A 19,535-nucleotide genomic window follows, 5' to 3' on the forward strand; every position below is an offset into this window, starting at 1 on the left:
AGTGACCAAGTTGATAGATGAAGGAGGGGCTATAGATGTCATATACATGCACTTTAGTAAGGTGCTTTATGAGGTTCCCCATGGTAATCTAATAGAGAAAGTGAAGTCACATGGTGTACAGGGTGTTTTAGCTAGGATAATAAAGAACTGGTTGAGCAAATGGAGACCGAGAATAGTAGTTGAAGGGAGTTTCTTGAAATGGAGTAAAGTGACCAATGGTATTCCACAGGGATCAGTGCTGGGGCCATTCTTGTTTGTTGTAGACATGAATGATCTGGAAGAGGACACTGTTGGTCTGATCAGTAAGTTTGCAGATGGTAAGAAGATTGGTGGAGTAGCAGAAAGCATAGGGGACTGTCAAAGAAAACAGGAGAATATAGATAGACTGGAGAGTTGGGCGGTGAAGTGGCAGATGGAGTTCAATCCAGGCAAATGTAAGGTGATGCATTTTGGCATGTCTAATTCTAGAGCAAACGATACTGTAAACGCAAGAGCCTTGGGAAAAGTTGATGAGCAGAGAGATCTGGGAGTTCAAGAAGGTGGCTGCACAGGGGATAGAGTGGTGAAGAAGGCATATGGAATTCTTGCCTTCATTGGATGGGGTATTGAGTATAAGAGCTGGCAGGTCATGCTAAAATTGTTAAAGAGTTTGGTTCGGCCACATTTAGAATACCATGTATAGTTCTGGTCACCATATTACCAAAAGGATATGGACGTATTGGAGAGGGTGCTGAGAAGGTTTAAAAAGATGTTGCCTTGTATGGAAGGTGCTAGCTATGAAGAGAGGTTGATTAGGTTAAGATTGTTTTCATTAGAAAAAAGGAGATTGAGGGAGGACCTGATTGAGGTCTAGAAAATCATGAAGGGTATAGACAGGGTGGATAGAGACAAGCTTTTTCCCAGGGTGAAGATTCAATAACAAGAGGTCACGCGTTCAAGGTGAGAGGTGGGAAGTTTAAGAAGGATATATGCTGCAAATACATTACACAGAGGGTGGTAGGTGCCTGAAATGCATTGTCAGCAGAGGTAGTAGAGGCAGACACGGTAGATTCATTTAAGGTGCGTCTGGACAGATGCATGAGTAGGTGGGGAGCAGAGGGATGCAGATGCTTAGGAATTGGGCGATAGGTTGAGACAGTGAATTTGGATCGGCTCAGGCTTGGAGGGCTGAAGGGCCTGTTCATGGGCTGTTTTAAAAAAAAGAAAAAAAACCTCAATTTTTTAAATGTATAGAATTCAAATTTCACCATCTGCCACTGTGGGATTCTCCCTAAAACATTAGCCCAGAGTTCTGGATTACTAATCCAGAGACATTATCCCTAACACCCACCATCTTCCCTCTTATTTTACATCTCCAGATTAGTAGTTTAGTAATTTAACTATTGCGCTCAGAGTCTCGTGAACCTTTAATTGTTAAAGAAGTTGTGAAGGTTACTTACCTAAAATTTGTTAAATCAATCCTACATATAATTGGAAATAAAAACAGAAATAGTTGGAGAAACTCAGCAGGTCTGTCAGCATGTGTGGAGAGGAAGCAAAGTTAACGTTTCATGTCTGGTGACCCGTCTTCAGAACTCATGCTACCAGATCTGCTGAGTTTCTCTAACAGTTTCTGTTTTTGTTTCAGATTGTCGGCATCTGCAGTTCTTTATTTTATTCTACATATTATCAGACCTACTGTTTACTGCTCTGGCTGCTGCCTCTTTGTGATTTTAGAAGCAAGAAACTAAGTTTGAATTGTGCCTATATTTCATAGTTATGTGAGCATGGTAACATGACCAAGAAATCACAAAACAAGGTTCAAACTAATGGAATGTTCCTAAACTGATCAGCAAATTTGAAAGAAATAATCATTTCAAAAAATTTGGTAACCTTTGAATTATTCATTAACTATGCACAACAATGCATGCAACACATGGTATTCCCATCAGTTCTGGCTATGAGTTGCCAAACCTTGGTGTCATTGTGAGTGGGTGGTTGAGGATTGAAGAGCCAGCACAACATCAGTGTTGAAACATTTAACCTACTTATCTTGAGGGCAAGGACACCTTTTAACTACAGTTAGGCTGATATCAAATCTGTTTAAATATGGTGAACAAATATAAGACACATTGCACAAGCAAATTCAAACATTAACTGAAAAGTTGGCTTCGCCCAACTTCCAAAATATTTGCCTGAGTTACTGACATAATGCAATTTACTGCCCTGATTTTTCTTTATTGTTGATTTCTGTTTAGAGACGGTGTGCTCTATATCCCTCTAATCAGTATGAAGCTGCTATACGTTGCAATCTTCACCATTCAACTATTATGTGTAGATGCAGAATCAGAACCTGTAATTGAGCCCGAGATAAGTGTACTCTCTCCACCGTACCCCATTGACTGTAATAATCCAGAGGTTCTCGTTGCTGCAGATTTCACGCTCCGTAAATTCAATGCTGAGCAGAAAAGTGGCCATCAATATGCTCTTGACCAAGTCCAACAAGCTGAGGCACAGGTGAGTGGATCCCTTACTCTGCTGTAAAATGCATGCATATTGATCATTTTCTTGCTCTATTAAACCTTAATGCATGTTTGGCATATTTTAAAAAATATTTGAGCCTTCGGTTTCTCCACGTTATGTAGATTGATATGCTATCAGGTTTTAGCCATTCTTTAACTGATCACTGGGAGAAGGTTTACCACCTATGTCTTCCCATTACTTAACTTCTGTTCAACACATTCCTTAGATAGTAGCTGAGATTCTTGTGGGAAAAATATGGGCAAACTTATATTTTACAGAGGCATGGCTCAGTATGTAAGAATTCCAATATGTCACATCAGTACACAGGACCTCAATGCTTCACCAACATGGTACCCAATGCACTAAATGGCTATGTTGGATCGGCTTGCCATATCGCTGATTCGTTGTTGACTGATCTATGACTACTTGGAATGAGTACAAATTCTTAACATTATCATAATTCAATTTTATGTTTTATCACATTGAAAGGAAAAAAGAAACAAATTAAGAGTGCTATGTGATTGTGAGGTCAAAACTCACTGTCTTAGAGTGCAAATAGTACAACTCATATATTTGACTTGCAAGAAGAATAATCTAGCTGAACATAAAATCATGGTTTAATCTGCTTGAGGTAATAGAATATAGTTGCAAGTCAGTCTGAGTCCTAAGTTTTCTGCTCAAATTACATTAGCTCAAAAGCTGAGCCTGACTGGACATTGGTGCACATTTCTTCAAAAGCTGCTTTTTCTGTCCCCTCCAGAAGGAAGAAATGTCTGTTAACGAAGGGTAATTCAATGAATGCAATCTAAGAAAATTTCTGACATTTGTATCATGACAGGAATGCCAGGGAGGCTCAACAATGAAATGCACAAACTTGTGGAACCTGCCTGAAGTGCAAATTGCCTCAGAAACCCTGGTTTAAAAACTCACTTTTTGCTGCCAGCTCCAATTAATCTGAGCATCAGAGACCAGCAAAATATAACTCTGTTGAAAGCAGCCATTGATTGTGAAATGAAGAGTCTGTGCTGGTATTTTGGGAGTATTATGTGGGAGGAGAATAATGTAGGTATATTAGAGACGGAATTTGTAATTTTATTGGCTTGTGATTATTTAGAGTGAGGAATAAATTGTCACCAGTAGGAAGATCTTCAGCAGTTTCAGTACACGAGCAAAAGAAATACTCAGTAGCTGAACAGCCTTTCAATATTTTAAATGTATTCTCTTGTTATTTTCCCCAGAATATGAACATTCTCACAGTTCTGAGAACATCGAAGACATTTTTTTTCAAATTGTCAAGGATCTAGAAGGAAACTTGCAGCCTATGGAGGTTTCACCTCTCATGTACACATTGTTTTGGTGTGCTTGTTGTCAACAGACTGACACACAAGCTTCATACAAATTATATCTTTCCCCTCACTCTATCATACCTTTGTTTGTTGTTCCCTTCCCAAGTGTCCTAAATCTTATTAACCTTCTGCTGTTAATTTTAGATAGGTTTTGCCTGGCTCAGCCTGTCCAAATCAAAGTTTTCTCCCTTTTGTCCACCTGTAAGTCCCCACTTTCTTTGAATTTCTTTGCTCCAGTTCACCCCAAATTCTGTACCCCAGGTCTTTGTATATCCCACATATCTCCTCATCCTTTTTCAATGGATAACCTCTTGCTGTGAGATTTTATATCCTCTAGTCCTTGACTGTCCCATGAGGGAAAGCCATGCCTGAAACGTCGATTCTCCTGCTCCTTTGATGCTGCCTGACCTGCTGCGCTTTTCCAGCAACACATTTTTAAGCATTGCTATCTATGCTGTCAAGCCCCCAAAGAATGGTACATATTTCAGAAGGGTCTTTTTTCATTCTTTCCTGTTGTAAACCCTGACCCTCATAAAATGTCCCTGTGTTCCAGGACTTGCAGTTTAAACACTAGTGCAAACATCTTGCACTTCCTTCTCACTGAATCCATTTGTGCCTCACTTGTTCCCATAGCAACCACTCACAAGGCTTGTTGTCAAACAGGATGAGGACAAGTTGCATTTTATACCCCTCTTTACCACTTCAAATTAAACAGTTCTAAAAAGTAACATATTTATAAGCATTGTCACAACGGATTACTTTATGCAAGAGACAGTTCTAAAGAAGAGTCATTAACAGACTCAAAATATTAACTCTTCTTTTCTTTCCACAGATGCTGCCAGACCTACTGAGTTTCTCCAACATTTTATGATTTTGTTTCAGATTTCCAGCATTCACAGCATCTTGCTTTTATTTTATTACACTGTATAAGACTTTCTATTAATGTAATCATTTTTTGTAGAGCGCAACCATTTAGAAGTTGGAATAATACCAGCCATTGTATCACTTAATATTTTTAAGAAAATTCCTGGCAGTGTTGTTGTGGAGTCCTTATGAACTAATGTAATGATACAAGCAAGGGTTCTCTGAATTTTATTTCAACATTTTAGTCGCAGAATCAAAAAGGTTTGTCTGAAAAAAATCTATTTTAATAGGGATTACGTGGAAGACGTTATTTTATCAAATTTTCAATTCAAGAAACCGATTGCTCTGTTGGCAATGCGAAAATCTGGAAAGACTGCAGCTACAAAGCCCAAGAAAACGCTGTAAGTTTTCTGATTATTTATTCGGAGCACCCATTCACTAAACATTTGCAACAACTTTACCCGATTAATAAATACCTTGTTGAGCACACTGTTTGGAGACTTCTTTAGGCAGGGAATTTCTTCAGCAATTTTTTTCAACTCCACTGTTGGAATGTCCCTGTAAGTGTAACAGGGACCTCAGTTGGACATAAAAACAGAATTTCTGTTGCATTTCAGTAGTGGATAGCAAGGGGTGAAGGGGGGTGGCGGGGGGAGGGGGTAGGAGGCGGTGAAGTTCCTGGTGTGACGGAAGGTGTTTGCAATGGTAAAGCACAGATTCATTAGGATGCTGCTTGCTGTGAAGAAATAAAAACATGAAAGAAGACTTGCGAGTGGAACAGTTTACAATACTAGAAGAGATTCTGCAGTGATGGGGAGATACTTCTGTTGGCTGTGTTACCTTATCTCCTTTACCTACATTGCAACAGTTAGTACATTTTATGTGCTTAATTCACTGTAAGGTGTCTTGGGTCATCCTAAGTGTGTGAAAGACATGATATGAGTATAATTTTCATTTATACCTAGACTGCTTGGTGTCACACCTTGTGCTTCAAACAAGCAGTGAAAGAGCAGATGCTAAGTGCTTGCTATTGACTGCAGGTCTTGGCAGCCTTATCCCTATCCTGTCCAGTCATTTTACCATTGCCATGTACTGGGCTCTGGAACTCTCTAAGAGAAAGTGAGGACTGCAGATGCTGGAGATCAGAGTTGAAAAATGTGGCACTGGAAAAGCGCAGCCGGTCAGGAAGCATCTGAGGAGCAGAGAGTTGACATTTTGAGCATGAGATCTTCATCAGGAATATGATGAAGAGCTTATTATCAAAATGTTGACTCCCCTGCTCTTCGGATGCTACCTGACCGGCTGTGCTTTTCCAGCAACACACTTTTCAACTCAAACTCTCTATTTGCTGATTGTAGGCTGGCCAACTAAATAGAAGCTGGAAAATCCCAAGAAAACTTGACACCTGTGAACATCTATACATTTCCATCTTAATGCATTCATTCTTAACGTTCAATATTCCAAACAAACTTGGTGCATGGACGGATTCTTGTACGTAAATTGCAGATATTTTTCTTAATTCTGATGTTTGGTTTTAGGCTACAGGTCACTGTGTGTCAAATGTGTACATCCATAAAACCGACAGAATAGTTGATGTGGCTGAATATAATTGCTCCATCGATTCAGGTATGAGACACTAAAATGCTACTTAATAGGTTGTGGGGTAAGATAAGTTATGCCTTACTTTCAGGGATGCAATCAATGGCTAGTGCACACTCTCGGAGGATTTGAGGAGAACACTAGGACCTCTTTTGAATAATTTGGGTATGTTTGCAGGATCTGCCAAGCTTCCGGATGCACATTACTCATGTCTGTCAAATCATTTTCAGGCTGCCTGACTTTCAAGCATCTGTCCTGCTAAGTCAGCGTTCCTGTAGGACCTACAAAGCAATCTGGTGCAAAACAGCATGAGAAATAGAAAGAGGACTAAGCCATTTAGTCCCTCAAGCTTGCTTTGTCATGCAAAAAATCATAGCCTGAAATGATCTTGGCCTGAACCTTCCTTATCAATACAAATCCTTAACCCCAGTCTTGTTTAAAAATCTGTCCATCGCTATTTTGAATATATTTAATGGCTCATCCTCCCAGGTCTTGTGTTGAGAATTGTAAAGATTCACAATTCTCAGAAGGAGGAAGTTTCTCCTTAAACCTACTTAAAGATTTAACTCCTTATTCTGAAACTGTGCCCATTAGAGTCAGTTATTGAGCCATACAGACCACAGAGGCCCTGTAGCCTATAAATCTACATTAACAAAATCAATCACCTATCTATAATAATCCCACTGTAAAGACATTTGAAGTACACATCCACTTCCTGTGAGGTTTCTCAACTCCAAGCATTCATGAGTTGTTGCAATGTACCTTGTAGGTGGAACACACTGCTGCTATTATGTTCATGGAGGGACTGAATGTTTAATTTTGTGTATGGGGTGTTAAACCAGTGGGCTGCTTCAACTTGGAAGATTCTGAATGTTTTGAGTTTTGCTGGTTTTGTAGTAATTCGGACAATTAGAGTATTCTATCACATCCTGAATTGATTTGTTGACAGGGTTTGGGAAGTTAGGTGAGTTATTTGCCCAGAATTCTTAACTGCTAATCTGCTGTTGTAGACACAGTATTTCTATGACTGATCTATTTGAAGTTCTGGTCAACTGTAGTCCCTAGGATGTTCACAGTGGGGGATTCACTAGTAGTAAAATCATTGAATGCCAAGGGTGATGATTACATTCACTCTTGTTAGAAATAGTCATTGGCTGACACTTGTGTGGCTCAAGTGTATGCTGACACTTGCTAGCACAAGGCTGAATGTTGTGCAGGTATTGTTGCAAATGGTATAAACCGCTTCAGAATCTGAGGAGTTGTGAACCGTACTGAACATTGTGCAATCAATTGCTGAACATCCCTAGTTCTGACCTTACAATGGGGAGAAGATTTACCCAACATGAGATAAGTTTCAGCAGATGGAGCAACTGAAGATGGTTGAATCCAGAACACTACTTTGATGAACTCCTATAGTGTCATTCTGGATCTGATTTGATTGATTTCCAACAGGTGAGAGTGACAACCCTTGACATCTAGATTGCATTTGACCCAAGAGTTTCATCAAGCAGCACTGGCAAAAATTGAATCAGTGGAAATTGGGGTGGGGTGAGGTGGGGGTGGAGTGCAGTATTTATGCTAGTTGGAGTCATATCGGGCACCAAGAAAGATGATTGTGTTTGTGGGAGGTCAGTCATCTCAGCTGCAGGATATCTCTGCAGGAGTTCCTCAGAATGGTGTCCAAGGGCCCAATCATCTTCAGCTGCTTCATCAGTAACCTCTCCATCATATGGTCAAATGTGGAGATTTTCACTGATGATTGCACAATGTACAGATACTGGAGCAAACCATTCTCCAAATGTAACATGGTCTGGACATTAGCCAGGTTTGGGCTGAAAAGCGGCAAGTAACATCCACACCACACAAACACCAGGCAATCTATCCGTCACCCCTTGGCATTCAATGGTGTCACCATAATTGTATGTCTCCGCTATCAACATCCTGGGGAAGCATTTTGCCATTGAGCAGAAACTAAACTGGACTGGTTATAGAAACACAGTGGCTATAGAGCAGGTCTGGAGCTAAGAATACTGCAACAAGTAACTCATCTCCTGATTTCCCCAAAGCCAGCATCTACATGACACAAGTGTAATGGAATACTCCTCAGTTTCCTGGATGGATGCAGCTCCAACAATATTCAAGAAATTTGACATCATCCAGGAAAAAAACAACACAATTGATTGGCACCACATCCACAAGCATTCACTCCTTCCACCACCGATGCTCTATAGCAGCAGTATGTATTACTGTCAAGATGCACTGCAGAAATCCATCAATATCCTTATACAGCATCTACCAAACCCACAACCACTTCCATCTCGAAGGTCAAGGACAGCACATACATGGGAACACCACCACCTGCAAGTTCCCCTCAAGCGATTCTCCATCCTAAATCACTATTTCTTTACTGTCACTTGGTCAAAATCTTGGAACTTCCCCTAACAGCATTGTAAGTCAATCTACAGCATGTGGACTGCTGTGATTAAAGAAGGCAGATCATTATCATCTTCTTAAGGGCAAGTAGGAATTGGCAATAAATGCTGGCCAGCCAATGACAAACACATCCTATAAGTGAATGAAATGAACAACCATCTTCCTTTGTTCTCTGTATGATAATCAAATTTAATAAAATACAATACACAAACATACAGGTTACAATGAGGGAATCCCAATGTAAAATGAATAAAGGAGCATATACATCAGTCATTAGCATGTCAGTGACAAATAGATTATGAAATGTGGCAGTTGTTAAACTGGATGATTCTAGGATAGCACAGACTTTGTCTTCATGGTTGTTTAGAGATTCTCGGTTTTGTATTTAGCTAAAAGGAATTTGTCCTGTTTCCATCAACAATGGATTTGCTGATGACTTGTTTTCAGCAATCAGAGACTTTTTTCCTTTTACTTTCACAAGCTAGGAAAGGGCTAAGGGAGGTTCTCGGCTGTGACCCATCCCAGCATACTTTAGCCTGGTGGAATTGAACAATAAGCTAGCACATACACAGACCATGGTTTGCTGTTGGTTTATAACCCTACTTGTTGAGTATTCCAGGAAGAGTAAAACATAAACACATCTTCAACCTAGGATGGTATTTCTTTCAATTCATTAAGCTTGTTGAATGGGACACAAGCCAGAGGAGATCACAGTTCAATTTTTGAATGTCATTTCACTATTTGGAACAGTGCAAGTGAAGTACCCTTGACATTCTTCAGGTGTAAATTTCCATGGTTCCTTCCCAGGACTCAGTTTAACTACAACAGGGGTTTTGGAAAAACATTCAATTTACGTTCTCTGCCACCTTGTGCTCTATATGTTTTCTATGTAAAAGAACCATATGTTCCACTTAAAAGTTCAATGTATCCTTAATTAATTTGGGGTTATGATAGTGTCAAAACAATCAGATTCACTTGTTTTGAACCATGCACAAGAATGGTCAGATTCCTATGTGGTGCAGACTTCTGTAGTCTCACTCCATTTATGTAGTATTCTGTTTTCTATTTTTCCCACCAATGTGTATAATCTCACATTTTCACACATTAAACTCCATCTTGTTTATCCAGTGAATTAACTTCTTAATATTCCTTTGAAGACACTCTTGAGTAATAGAAACTGTTGAAAACTGGATCTCTTTCGATGAAGTTGGTGTGAAGAGTGAACTGAGTGCATAAATGTCTAAGCCAGCAGGGGGACTTCTACAAACTAAGCCAAGCTAGTTGTCCAAATTATACAACGCAAATTATGGAACATGTATCAACTTGTTATCTTCACGTGTTATATGAAATACAAAGGGAGTGGTTGGGAGCAATTTCTCTCTCTTGAAACCTTTCTAAGGGAAAGGGAAGAGAAAGAGTGAATAGCTTTCTTGGGGAAACTAGCAATGGGGCAATGGACTATGTAATCTTCTATGATTTTATGGTACTGATTAATAGTTGTTCCATGATAAATAATTTCATCTGTGTGTTTGTAAACTAATTGTCTCTAGCATTGTTTCCTAGATCATCACACACCGATTGTACCAAAACGTGGATTCTGCGTTGGATGTCCAATAGATTTGCCAACTGACCACCACAAATTAAATGAAACAATTGCACTTGCTATTGCAAAGTTTAACAATGAGAGCAATCATACAAACTACTTTCAGCGTGACCACGTTTTCAAGTTCACTAGTCAGGTTAGATCATTCTTTGCAAGTGTGCCAACACGAAGTGTAGCTATCTTCCATGTTTCTGCGTAGCCTGGTTCTGATCATCTTCTAGATCTTACTGTTGGTTTATAACCCTCTTTGTTGAGTATTCCAGGAAGAGTAAAACACAAACACATCTTCCACCCAGGATGGCATTTCTTTCAACTCATTAAGTTTGTTGCATGGAACACAATCCATATGAGATAATATTCATTTTTTTGAATGGTGGGTCAGTGGTTAGCACTGCTGCTTCACAGCGCCAGTGACCTTGGTTCAATTCCAGCCTCAGGCGACTGTCTGTGTGGAATTTGCACATTCTCCCTGTGTCTGCATGGGTTTCCTCCAGGTGCTCCGATTTCGTCCCAGAGTCCAAAGATATGTAGGTTAGGTAAATTGGACGTGCTAAATTGCCCATAATGTTCAGCATTGTGTAGGTCAGGTGCATTCATCATCGGAGATGTAGAGTAGTAGAGGAATGGGTCTGGGTGGGATACTCTTCGGAGAGTCAGTGTAGACTTGTTGGGCTAAATGGTCTGTTTCCATATTGTAGGAATTCTATGATTATATTCCCCACCTGAGAAGACAGGACCCCATTTGAGTCTTTACTTTAAGACAGATATCCAACTGAGAAATGTTAAGGCTAGAAAAATGATGGAGTAAACACCAAGAAATAACTTCCATCAAGGTTTTCCTTCAATGAGTATTTGCAACCTCCCTTTCCTAATCTTCAGCCACATCATTTCACATTTAGTGTGAAAGCTCTGAAAATCTTCTCTGTCGTCCAACGTCAATCAAAAGGGAATTAAGAAGATTTGTTCTCCAATGTTGGGTCCTGATAAGTTATTTTCTTGTGAAGTGAAATTTCCATTGTGCCATCAAAACAGATCTTCCTTCTCTTTATTTTATCTTAAAAGCTGAATGATGTCATAAGCTTGAAGCTAATTCACTTGTCCTGAATCAAAAATAATATTAAATTTAGAGAATATTGAATTTCACAAGGGTTTTATTTCAATCATGTTTCATTAAGCCACCTAGTTCCTAAAATACAATATGAAATTTAAAGATTCAATCTGATCACCCTTATCCTTTTTTCTCAACTTACTTTCTTGTTTTCTATTATATATTTGCTCCTTTTTTTGTTTTTAACTTTTGATTTTCCTATCAAATTGAACCATTATCTCATCCCTAAGATTCATTGCTAACACATCACCTGATTGGCGATTTCTGTTTTGGATTATGTTGGCCAAACTTTGGTCAGCAAAATCCAGAAGATAGGATTCTTATCAATCATCCAGTGATGTACCACCATCTTATTCCACCCAATGGTTGAACAGTCTGTTCATTATTCAGATGTTGTCTTGAAAAGTGAGAAGCAAATTACATTTTTGAGTGTATGTTTCAATAGCTGTTGATGTGTCTCAATTTGCCTGTTGTCTGTAATCCCTTTTCCTTGCTGTATTATCAAACAATGCTAAACCTAAACACTGAGGCAAAATGAAGACCATTCTGATGATGATTACATCCAATAATGTTTTTTTCACAGCAAGTTTGCATTAATAAAACTATCCTTTTAATCAGGTGGTAGCTGGAATTATTTATGCATTGAAGTTCTCAATCCAGGAAACTGAATGCAGCAAGGAGGATTCCGATGATCTTCCTCCCGATTGTGATGCAAAGGCTGATGGCATAAAAGTGAGTAAGTTTAAGAATCAACCTTACTTCTCTTCTGCTTATGAATACATCATGGGCCACTCGCATGCAAGACATCAGAATTGTCTTAGGTTTGTTGTTTTAAGGTGGCTGTAGTTAACACTCTAAAGTTCATGGTAATCCTTCAATAAGGGGGAAAGACAAAAGAGCAGCCTCTACAGCCTGCCCAACCTCACTGGCCAAATGGCTGTAACCACAATACTGGTTCCAACTTTAAACAGGCCTTTTCCCTGGTTATTTTGAATACACACTGGGTAGTTCTTCATTAATCCTTGAATACTGTTTGCCACCCTGTGGGCCATTGATGTCTGGTGTGCTGATCCTGCCTTTAAAAGTAAGTGCATATCAGTTCCTGAGCTGCAGTGTGTAAATTTGAGAAGGAGTGAAGCTGTTTCTTCATTATCATTGTATTCCTACAATTCCACCACCTTGTTTTCCCCCACTGGCATGTCAGACTCCAGCACTTGGATGGTGGTAAGCAAGAAGCACATACTTACACCATCTAATGCTTGTAAATCAGAAATGATTGTAGCACAAGGGCGATTTGGGATATAAGAACCATAAAATCAAAGAATACCTACAGCCCTGCAAAAAACTATTTGGACTGTACAATTCAGGAGAGCTGTCATGAAGATCAATTCAATTCGTCCCAGTTCCTTACACATTGTATGTAACCCTACAAATATTTTTCCCTCAAGTGTTTATAAATACCCTTTTGAAAGTCACATCTGAAACTCCTTCACTCAACTTCCAAATAGTAAATTCCAAATCGTAACCACTTGCTGTGACATAAAATATTTTCTCATGTTAACTTTTCTTTTCTTGTCAATCACTTTAAATCCGTGCCTCTGGTTCTCTATCCCTTTGGTAAAGGGAACTGTTTCTGTCTATTTACTCTCATTTTGAACACTTCTTCCACTGTCCTCTTAAGTTTCTCTTTTCTATGGAGAACATCCTGAGCTTCTCCACCTAGTCAATCGTTTGAACCCGTGTCCCTTATTCTACTGACATTCTCATAAACATTTTCTACAGCTTATTTTAAAGGCTTGACTTTCTTTTTAATGTATAATGCTCAGAATTGGATAGAATCCTCTATTTGAGTCTAAACCAGTCTTTCAAAAAGGTTTGTTGTAGTTTTGTTCCTTTTATATTATGCCTCAAAGATCCCAAAGACTTTTTAAAATGCTTTCCCAAACTTCCCTGCCATCTTCAATAACTTGTGTATGTATTTGCCATGTTTCCCTGTTCCTACTCCCTCTTTAGAATTATAAACTTTCGAGCATCTTACTTCTTCATTTTTTTCCTTCCAAAAACACACTTCATAGTTCTCTGCATAACCTTTCATCTATTCTGTGTCTATCCATTTCATGAGCCTAGAAATATACTACAGAATTCTATCACAATACTTTCACGATTTGTCTTCTGCAAATTTTAGAATTAAGCTATGTATATCCAAATGAAGTTGTTAATAAATATCACAAAAGCTGTGGTCCTATTTTTGGCCCCAGGAACCCTCTTGTTGACTTTCTTCAAGACTGAAGACCTTCTTCAACTATTCAACACTATTCTCTGTTTCCTGTTTCTGCATATATTGTATATCCTTACTGCCACTGTTTTTTTTTTAATTTTATGGGCTTCATCCTTGGTTAGCTGGACAGCTAATACACGATGTAGTGTGATCCCAACAGCATAGGTTCAGTTCCCACGTGAGCTGAGGTTACCATGAAGGACCCTCCCGCTCAAGATCTCCCTTAATCTAAGATGTGGTCACTCTCAGGTTAAACACTATCAGTTGTTACTCTCTCTAATGAGAGAGCAGCCTTATGGTCTAGTAGGATGATGGAGATTTTACCTTTCATCAGCCTAATATATAGACAGTAGACAATAGCTGCAGGAGTAGGCCATTCAGCCTTTCGAGCCTGCACCACCATTCAATATGATCATAGCTGATCATCCTTAATCAGTATCCTGTTCCTGCCTTATCTCCATAACCCTTGATTCCACTATCCTTGAGAGCTCTATCCAACTCTTTGTTAAATGAATCCAGAGACTGGGCCTCCACTGCCCTCTGGGGCAGAGCATTCCATACAGCCACCACTCTCTGGGTGAAGAAGTTTCTCCTCAACTCTGTCCTAAATGGTCTACCCTGTATTTTTAAGCTGTGTCCTCTGGTTCGGACTCATCCATCAGCGCAAAAACATGTTTCCTGCCTCCAGAGTGTCCAATCCTTTAATAATCTTATATGTCTCAATCAGATCCCCTCTCAGTCTTCTAAACTCAAGGGTATACAAGCCCAGTCGCTCCAGTCTTTCAGCGTAAGGTAGACCCGCCATTCCAGGAATTGACCTCGTGAACCTACGCTGCACTCCCTCAATAGCCAGAATGTCTTTCCTCAAATTTGGAGACCAGAACTGCACACAATACTCCAGGTGTGGTCTCACCAGGGCCCTGTACAGCTGCAGAAGAACCTCTTTGCTTCTATACTCAATTCCTCTTGTTATGAAGGCCAGCAAGCTATTAGCCTTCTTCACTACCTGCTGTACCTGCATGCTTACCTTCATTGACTGGTGTACAAGAACACCCAGATCTCTTTGTACTGCCCCTTTACCTAAATTGATTCCATTTAGGTAGTAATCTGCCTTCCTGTTCTTGCCACCAAAGTGGATAACCATACATTTATCCACATTAAACTGCATCTGCCGTGCATCTGACCACTCACCTAACCTGTCCAGGTCACCCTGTAATCTCCTAACATCCTCCTCACATTTCACCCTGCCACCTAGTTTAGTATCATCAGCAAATTTGCTAATGTTATTACTAATACCATCTTCTATATCATTAATATATATTGTAAAAAGCTGCGGTCCCAGCACTGATCCCTGTGGTACCCCACTGGTCACTGCTTGCCATTCTGAAATGGAGCCGTTTATCATTACTCTTTGTTTCCTGTCAGCCAACCAACTTTCAATCCAAGTTAGTACTTTGCCCCCAATACCATGTGCCCTAATTATGCTCACTAACCTCCTATGTGGGACTTTATCAATAGCTTTCTGAAAGTCCAGTACACTACATCTACTGGATCTCCCTCGTCCACCTTCAGAGTTACATCCTCAAAAGGTTTCAGAAGACTAGTCAATCATGATTTCCCCTTCATAAATCCATGCTGACTCTGACCTATCCTGTTACTACTATTCAGATGTGTCGTAATTTCATCCTTTATAATAGACTCCAGCATCTTTCCCACCACTGAGGTCAGACTAACTGGTCTATAATTTCCTGCTTTCTCCCTCCCACCTTTCTTAAAAAGTGGCACAACATTAGCCACCCTCCAATCCGCAGAAACTGATCCTGAATCTATCGAATTCTGGAAAATAATCACCAATGCATCCACGATTTCTCGATGTACCCATGTACCCTGGGATGTAGACCATCAAGTCCCGGGGACTTATCAACCTTCAGACCTAACAGTCTCTCCAACACCAATTCCTGGCAAATATAAATTCCCTTAAGTTCAGGTCCTCCAGCCACTGTTACCTCAGGGAGATTGCTTGTGTCTTCCCCAGTGAACACCGATCTGAAGTACCAATTCAATTCTTCTGCCATTTCTTTGTTCCCTGTAATATATTCCCCTGTTTCTGTGTTCAAGGGCCCAATCTTTGTCTTAACCATTTTTTGCCTTTCACATACCTAAAAAAGCTTTTACTATCCTCCTTTATATTTTTGGCCAGTTTACCTTCGTGCCTCATTTTTTCTCTGCATATTTCCTTCTTAGTAATCCTCTGTTGTTCTTTAAAAGCTTCCCAGTCCTCCGTTTTCCCACTTACCTTTGCTATGTTATACTTTTTCTCTTTTAACTTTATATGTTTCTTAACTTCCCTCATCAGCCACAGTCACCCATGCCTCCTCCTAGGATCTTTCTTCCTTTTTGGAATGAACTGATCCTGCATCTTCTGTATTATACACAGAAATATCGCCATTGTTCCTCCACTGTCAACCCTGCTAAGGTATTGCACCATTGAACTTTGGCCTGCTCCTCCCTCATAGCTCCATAGTTCCCTTTATTGCACAGAAATATTGTCACTTCCGATTGTACCCTCTCCCTCTCAAATTGCAGATTGAAGTTTATTGTATTATGGTCACTACTTCCCAATGGCTCCTTCACTTCGAGGTCCCTGATCAATTCTGGTTTGTTGCACAATACCAGATCCAGAATTAACTTCTCCCTGGTAGGCTCCAGCACCAGCTGTTCTAATAATCCGTCTCGGAGGCACTCCACAAAGTCTCTTTCTTGAGGTCCAATACCATCCTGATTCTCCCAGTCTACCTGCATGTTGAAATCCTCCATAACAACTGTAGTAACATCTTTGCGACAGGCCAATTTCAGCTCCTGATTCAACTTACATCCGACATCCAGACTACTGTTTGGGGGCCTGTAGATGACTCCCAAGTGGGTCTTTTTACCCTAAGTATTTCTCAGCTCTATCCACACTGACTCTACATCCCCTGATTCTAGGTCCCCCCGCGCAAGGGACTGAATATCATCCCTTACCACCATGGCCACCCGAGCCCTCTGCCCGTCAGTCTGTCCTTACGATAGCACGTGTAGCCTTGAATATTCATTTCCCAGGCCTTGTCTACTTGAAGCCACGTCTCAGTTATCTCCACAATATCGTATCTGCCAATTTCCAAAAGAGCCTCAAGCTCATCCATCTTATTTCTAATGCTTCGTGCATTCATATATAGTATTTTTAATTTGTTACTGCCCTCACCCTTCCCATCAACCCCTATTTCACTCAACCCTACAGCTGCTTCAATGATACAGTTGTCTTTCTTGACTTCCCTTGTTCTAACTTTCCCTTCAATTTCCTTCTTAAGCATCCAGTTTGTCCCCTCCCCGCTGCTACTTAGTTTAAACGCAGCTGTGTTGCAGTAGAAAACCTGCCTGCCAGAATGCTGGTCCCCAATCTATTAAGGTGCAAACTGTCTCTCTTGTAGAATTTATGCTTACCACAAAACCTACCCCAGTGATCCAAGAATTTAAATCCTTGCTTCCTGCACCAGTACCCAGCTACACGTTCAAGTCCATTATCTCCCTGTTTCTGGCCTCACCAGCCCGAGGAACTGGAAGCAAACCGGAGATAACCACCTTGGACATCCTACTTTTCAGCCTTCTTCCTAGTTCTCTGAAGTCCCGCTTTAGTATGTTCCTCCTCTTCTTGCCAACATCGTTTGTGCCGACATGTACCACCACCTTTGGCTCTTCACCCTCGTCCTTGAGGATTTCCTGCACTCTGTCCGCGATGTCTTTAACCGTGGCACCAGGAAGGCAACACACCATCCTTAAGTCCCATTTGCTGCCACAAAAACCCCGGTCAGTTCCTCTCACTATGGAGTCCCCTATTACCACGGCTCTGTGCGATGTCCGACTCTTCCGCTCTGTCTCCACGCCAACCTTTGATTGACAGACCTGGCCGCCTCGCGGACTGGCAGTGTCATCTGTCTCTACTGTTTCCAAAAGCTTCAACTTGTTTCTGACAGGTACTTCCCCCGGGGTCTCTTGCACCTTTCTCCTCTCTGCCTTCCTCATCGTCTGCTCTCTTCTGCTCTCTTCTGGTACGATTGGTGTAATAACCTGGCTGAAGGTCTTGTCCAGAAAGATCTCGTTCTCTCGGATGAGCCTAAGGTCCTCGAGTTCTTTCATCAGTGCTGCAATATGCTCTGTCAGTAGCTGAACGTGCACACACTTTCCACACTTATACGAGCCAGATACACCAGAGTCGTTGACCTCCCACATCAAGCACGTAGCGCACTGAACCAGCTGGGCAGTCATGTCTTCACCCTCTTCAACTGTGGCATAATCACTTCACTCAACCTCCTTGTCAAAGACTCCTGAGCTAAAGCTTCACTCTTCACTCCACAGGGACTTCCTTGGACCCTCTTTTTGGGGCAGGTCTGTGGACTTTTAATTTAGGTTAGAGGAGGAGGGAGGTAGGAAGGCCCTACTTTGTAGGACCTGGGGTCTAGAACACACCCACTCAAATAACAATCACTTACCTTCCCGACTGGCTTTGCGCTCCGACTTCACTTCCGCCCAGCTCCCGCCGCTCTCTGCTGCAAAAAAGACCGCTGGCGTCAAGGTAAGTTCTTAAATAACAATCACTTACCTTCCCGACTGACTTTGCGCTCCGACTTCACTTCCGCCCAGCACCCGCTGTTCTCTGCTGCAAAATATAACTTTTGTCTTAATCTGATCCTCCATCTCTTTAGGTAGTCTGGCTTTGGTTAGCCTGCCTTTTCCCTCATGAATCATCACTTTTTTAAATGCAGTGAATTGTTCATTTACAGTTTTCTGTTCCAGTATTTAATTCCAATTCATCTGGAACACATGTGTTCTCATAATAGTGTCATGAACTGGAATTTTAATCTTTGAGGTAGGAAATACAATTCAGCCATTTTCCAGCTGCCTGGAATCCCACCTCCTGCCTGGCCATGCCAATCCACACTATTTTCATTGACGGGTAATGGGCATGTTGGGGTCAGAACTTCTCAGTACAGTATGGGGGTAGAAAAAAGGACATGGATGCTAGAGTTGGCAACTTATCTAACTTCTCTGTGACATTGATCCTGTTCAATAGATAAGTATCCAGCAACCTAGCTATCGATTCTCACCACCAAATCCTACACCTACATTTCATATCATCTCCATGCCTTAATGCTCTTTCCATTTAACATAAGAGTTAACCATTTTAGGAGCTCTTAAAGCTGTTAATCAAGCACACATTACGCTTCTTTTGAAAACAAAAATATAATATAACCATAAAATTGTGAAAATATTCAAAGAGGCAAGGTTGGATCACATGGAACACAGGAAGAACTAGCTACTTGGATACAGAACTGGCTCGAAGGTAGAAGATAAAGGGTGATGATGAAGGGTTGTATTTCAGACTGGAGGCCTGTGACCAGCAATGTGCTACAAAGATCAGTGCTGGGTCCACTGCTTTTTGTCATTATATATAAAATGATTTGGGTGTGAAGTAGATGTTCAGTAGATGACAGTAAAATTGGAGGCGTAGTGGGCAGCAAAGAAATTTCCCTCAGAGTACAACAGGATCTTGATCAGATAGACCAATGGGCCGAAGAATGGCAGACATTATAGTTTAATTTGGATAAATGTGAGGTGCTGTATTTTGGGAAGGCAAATCAAGGCAGAACTTACACACTTAACGGTAAGGTCCTGGGGAGTGCTGCTGAACAAAGAGACTTTGGAGTGCAGGTTCATAGTTCCTTGGAAGTGGAGACACAGTGAGATAGAATACCAAAGAAGGTAAAT

The 19,535-nt window shown here is 40.7% G+C and overlaps 1 protein-coding gene across 1 annotated transcript in view; it reads left to right on the top strand.

The window, feature by feature from the left end:
* Positions 1-2,252: 2,252 nt before the first annotated feature.
* LOC122556054 (kininogen-like) overlaps positions 2,253-19,535 on the top strand; it is a 32,996-nt gene continuing 15,713 nt past the window's right edge. The window contains exons 1-5 of the mRNA XM_043702460.2: positions 2,253-2,496; positions 5,003-5,113; positions 6,251-6,338; positions 10,308-10,483; positions 12,074-12,187. Of these exons, the coding sequence (XP_043558395.2) occupies positions 2,269-2,496; positions 5,003-5,113; positions 6,251-6,338; positions 10,308-10,483; positions 12,074-12,187 (717 nt within the window). The 5' untranslated portion in view covers positions 2,253-2,268. The remainder of the gene's footprint in view (positions 2,497-5,002; positions 5,114-6,250; positions 6,339-10,307; positions 10,484-12,073; positions 12,188-19,535) is intronic.

This window comes from Chiloscyllium plagiosum, unplaced genomic scaffold, assembly GCF_037043375.1.
Source record: "Chiloscyllium plagiosum isolate Xiang-an unplaced genomic scaffold, Cpla_swu_hap1 HiC_scaffold_13, whole genome shotgun sequence".
NCBI classification, from domain to species: Eukaryota; Metazoa; Chordata; class Chondrichthyes; order Orectolobiformes; family Hemiscylliidae; genus Chiloscyllium; species Chiloscyllium plagiosum.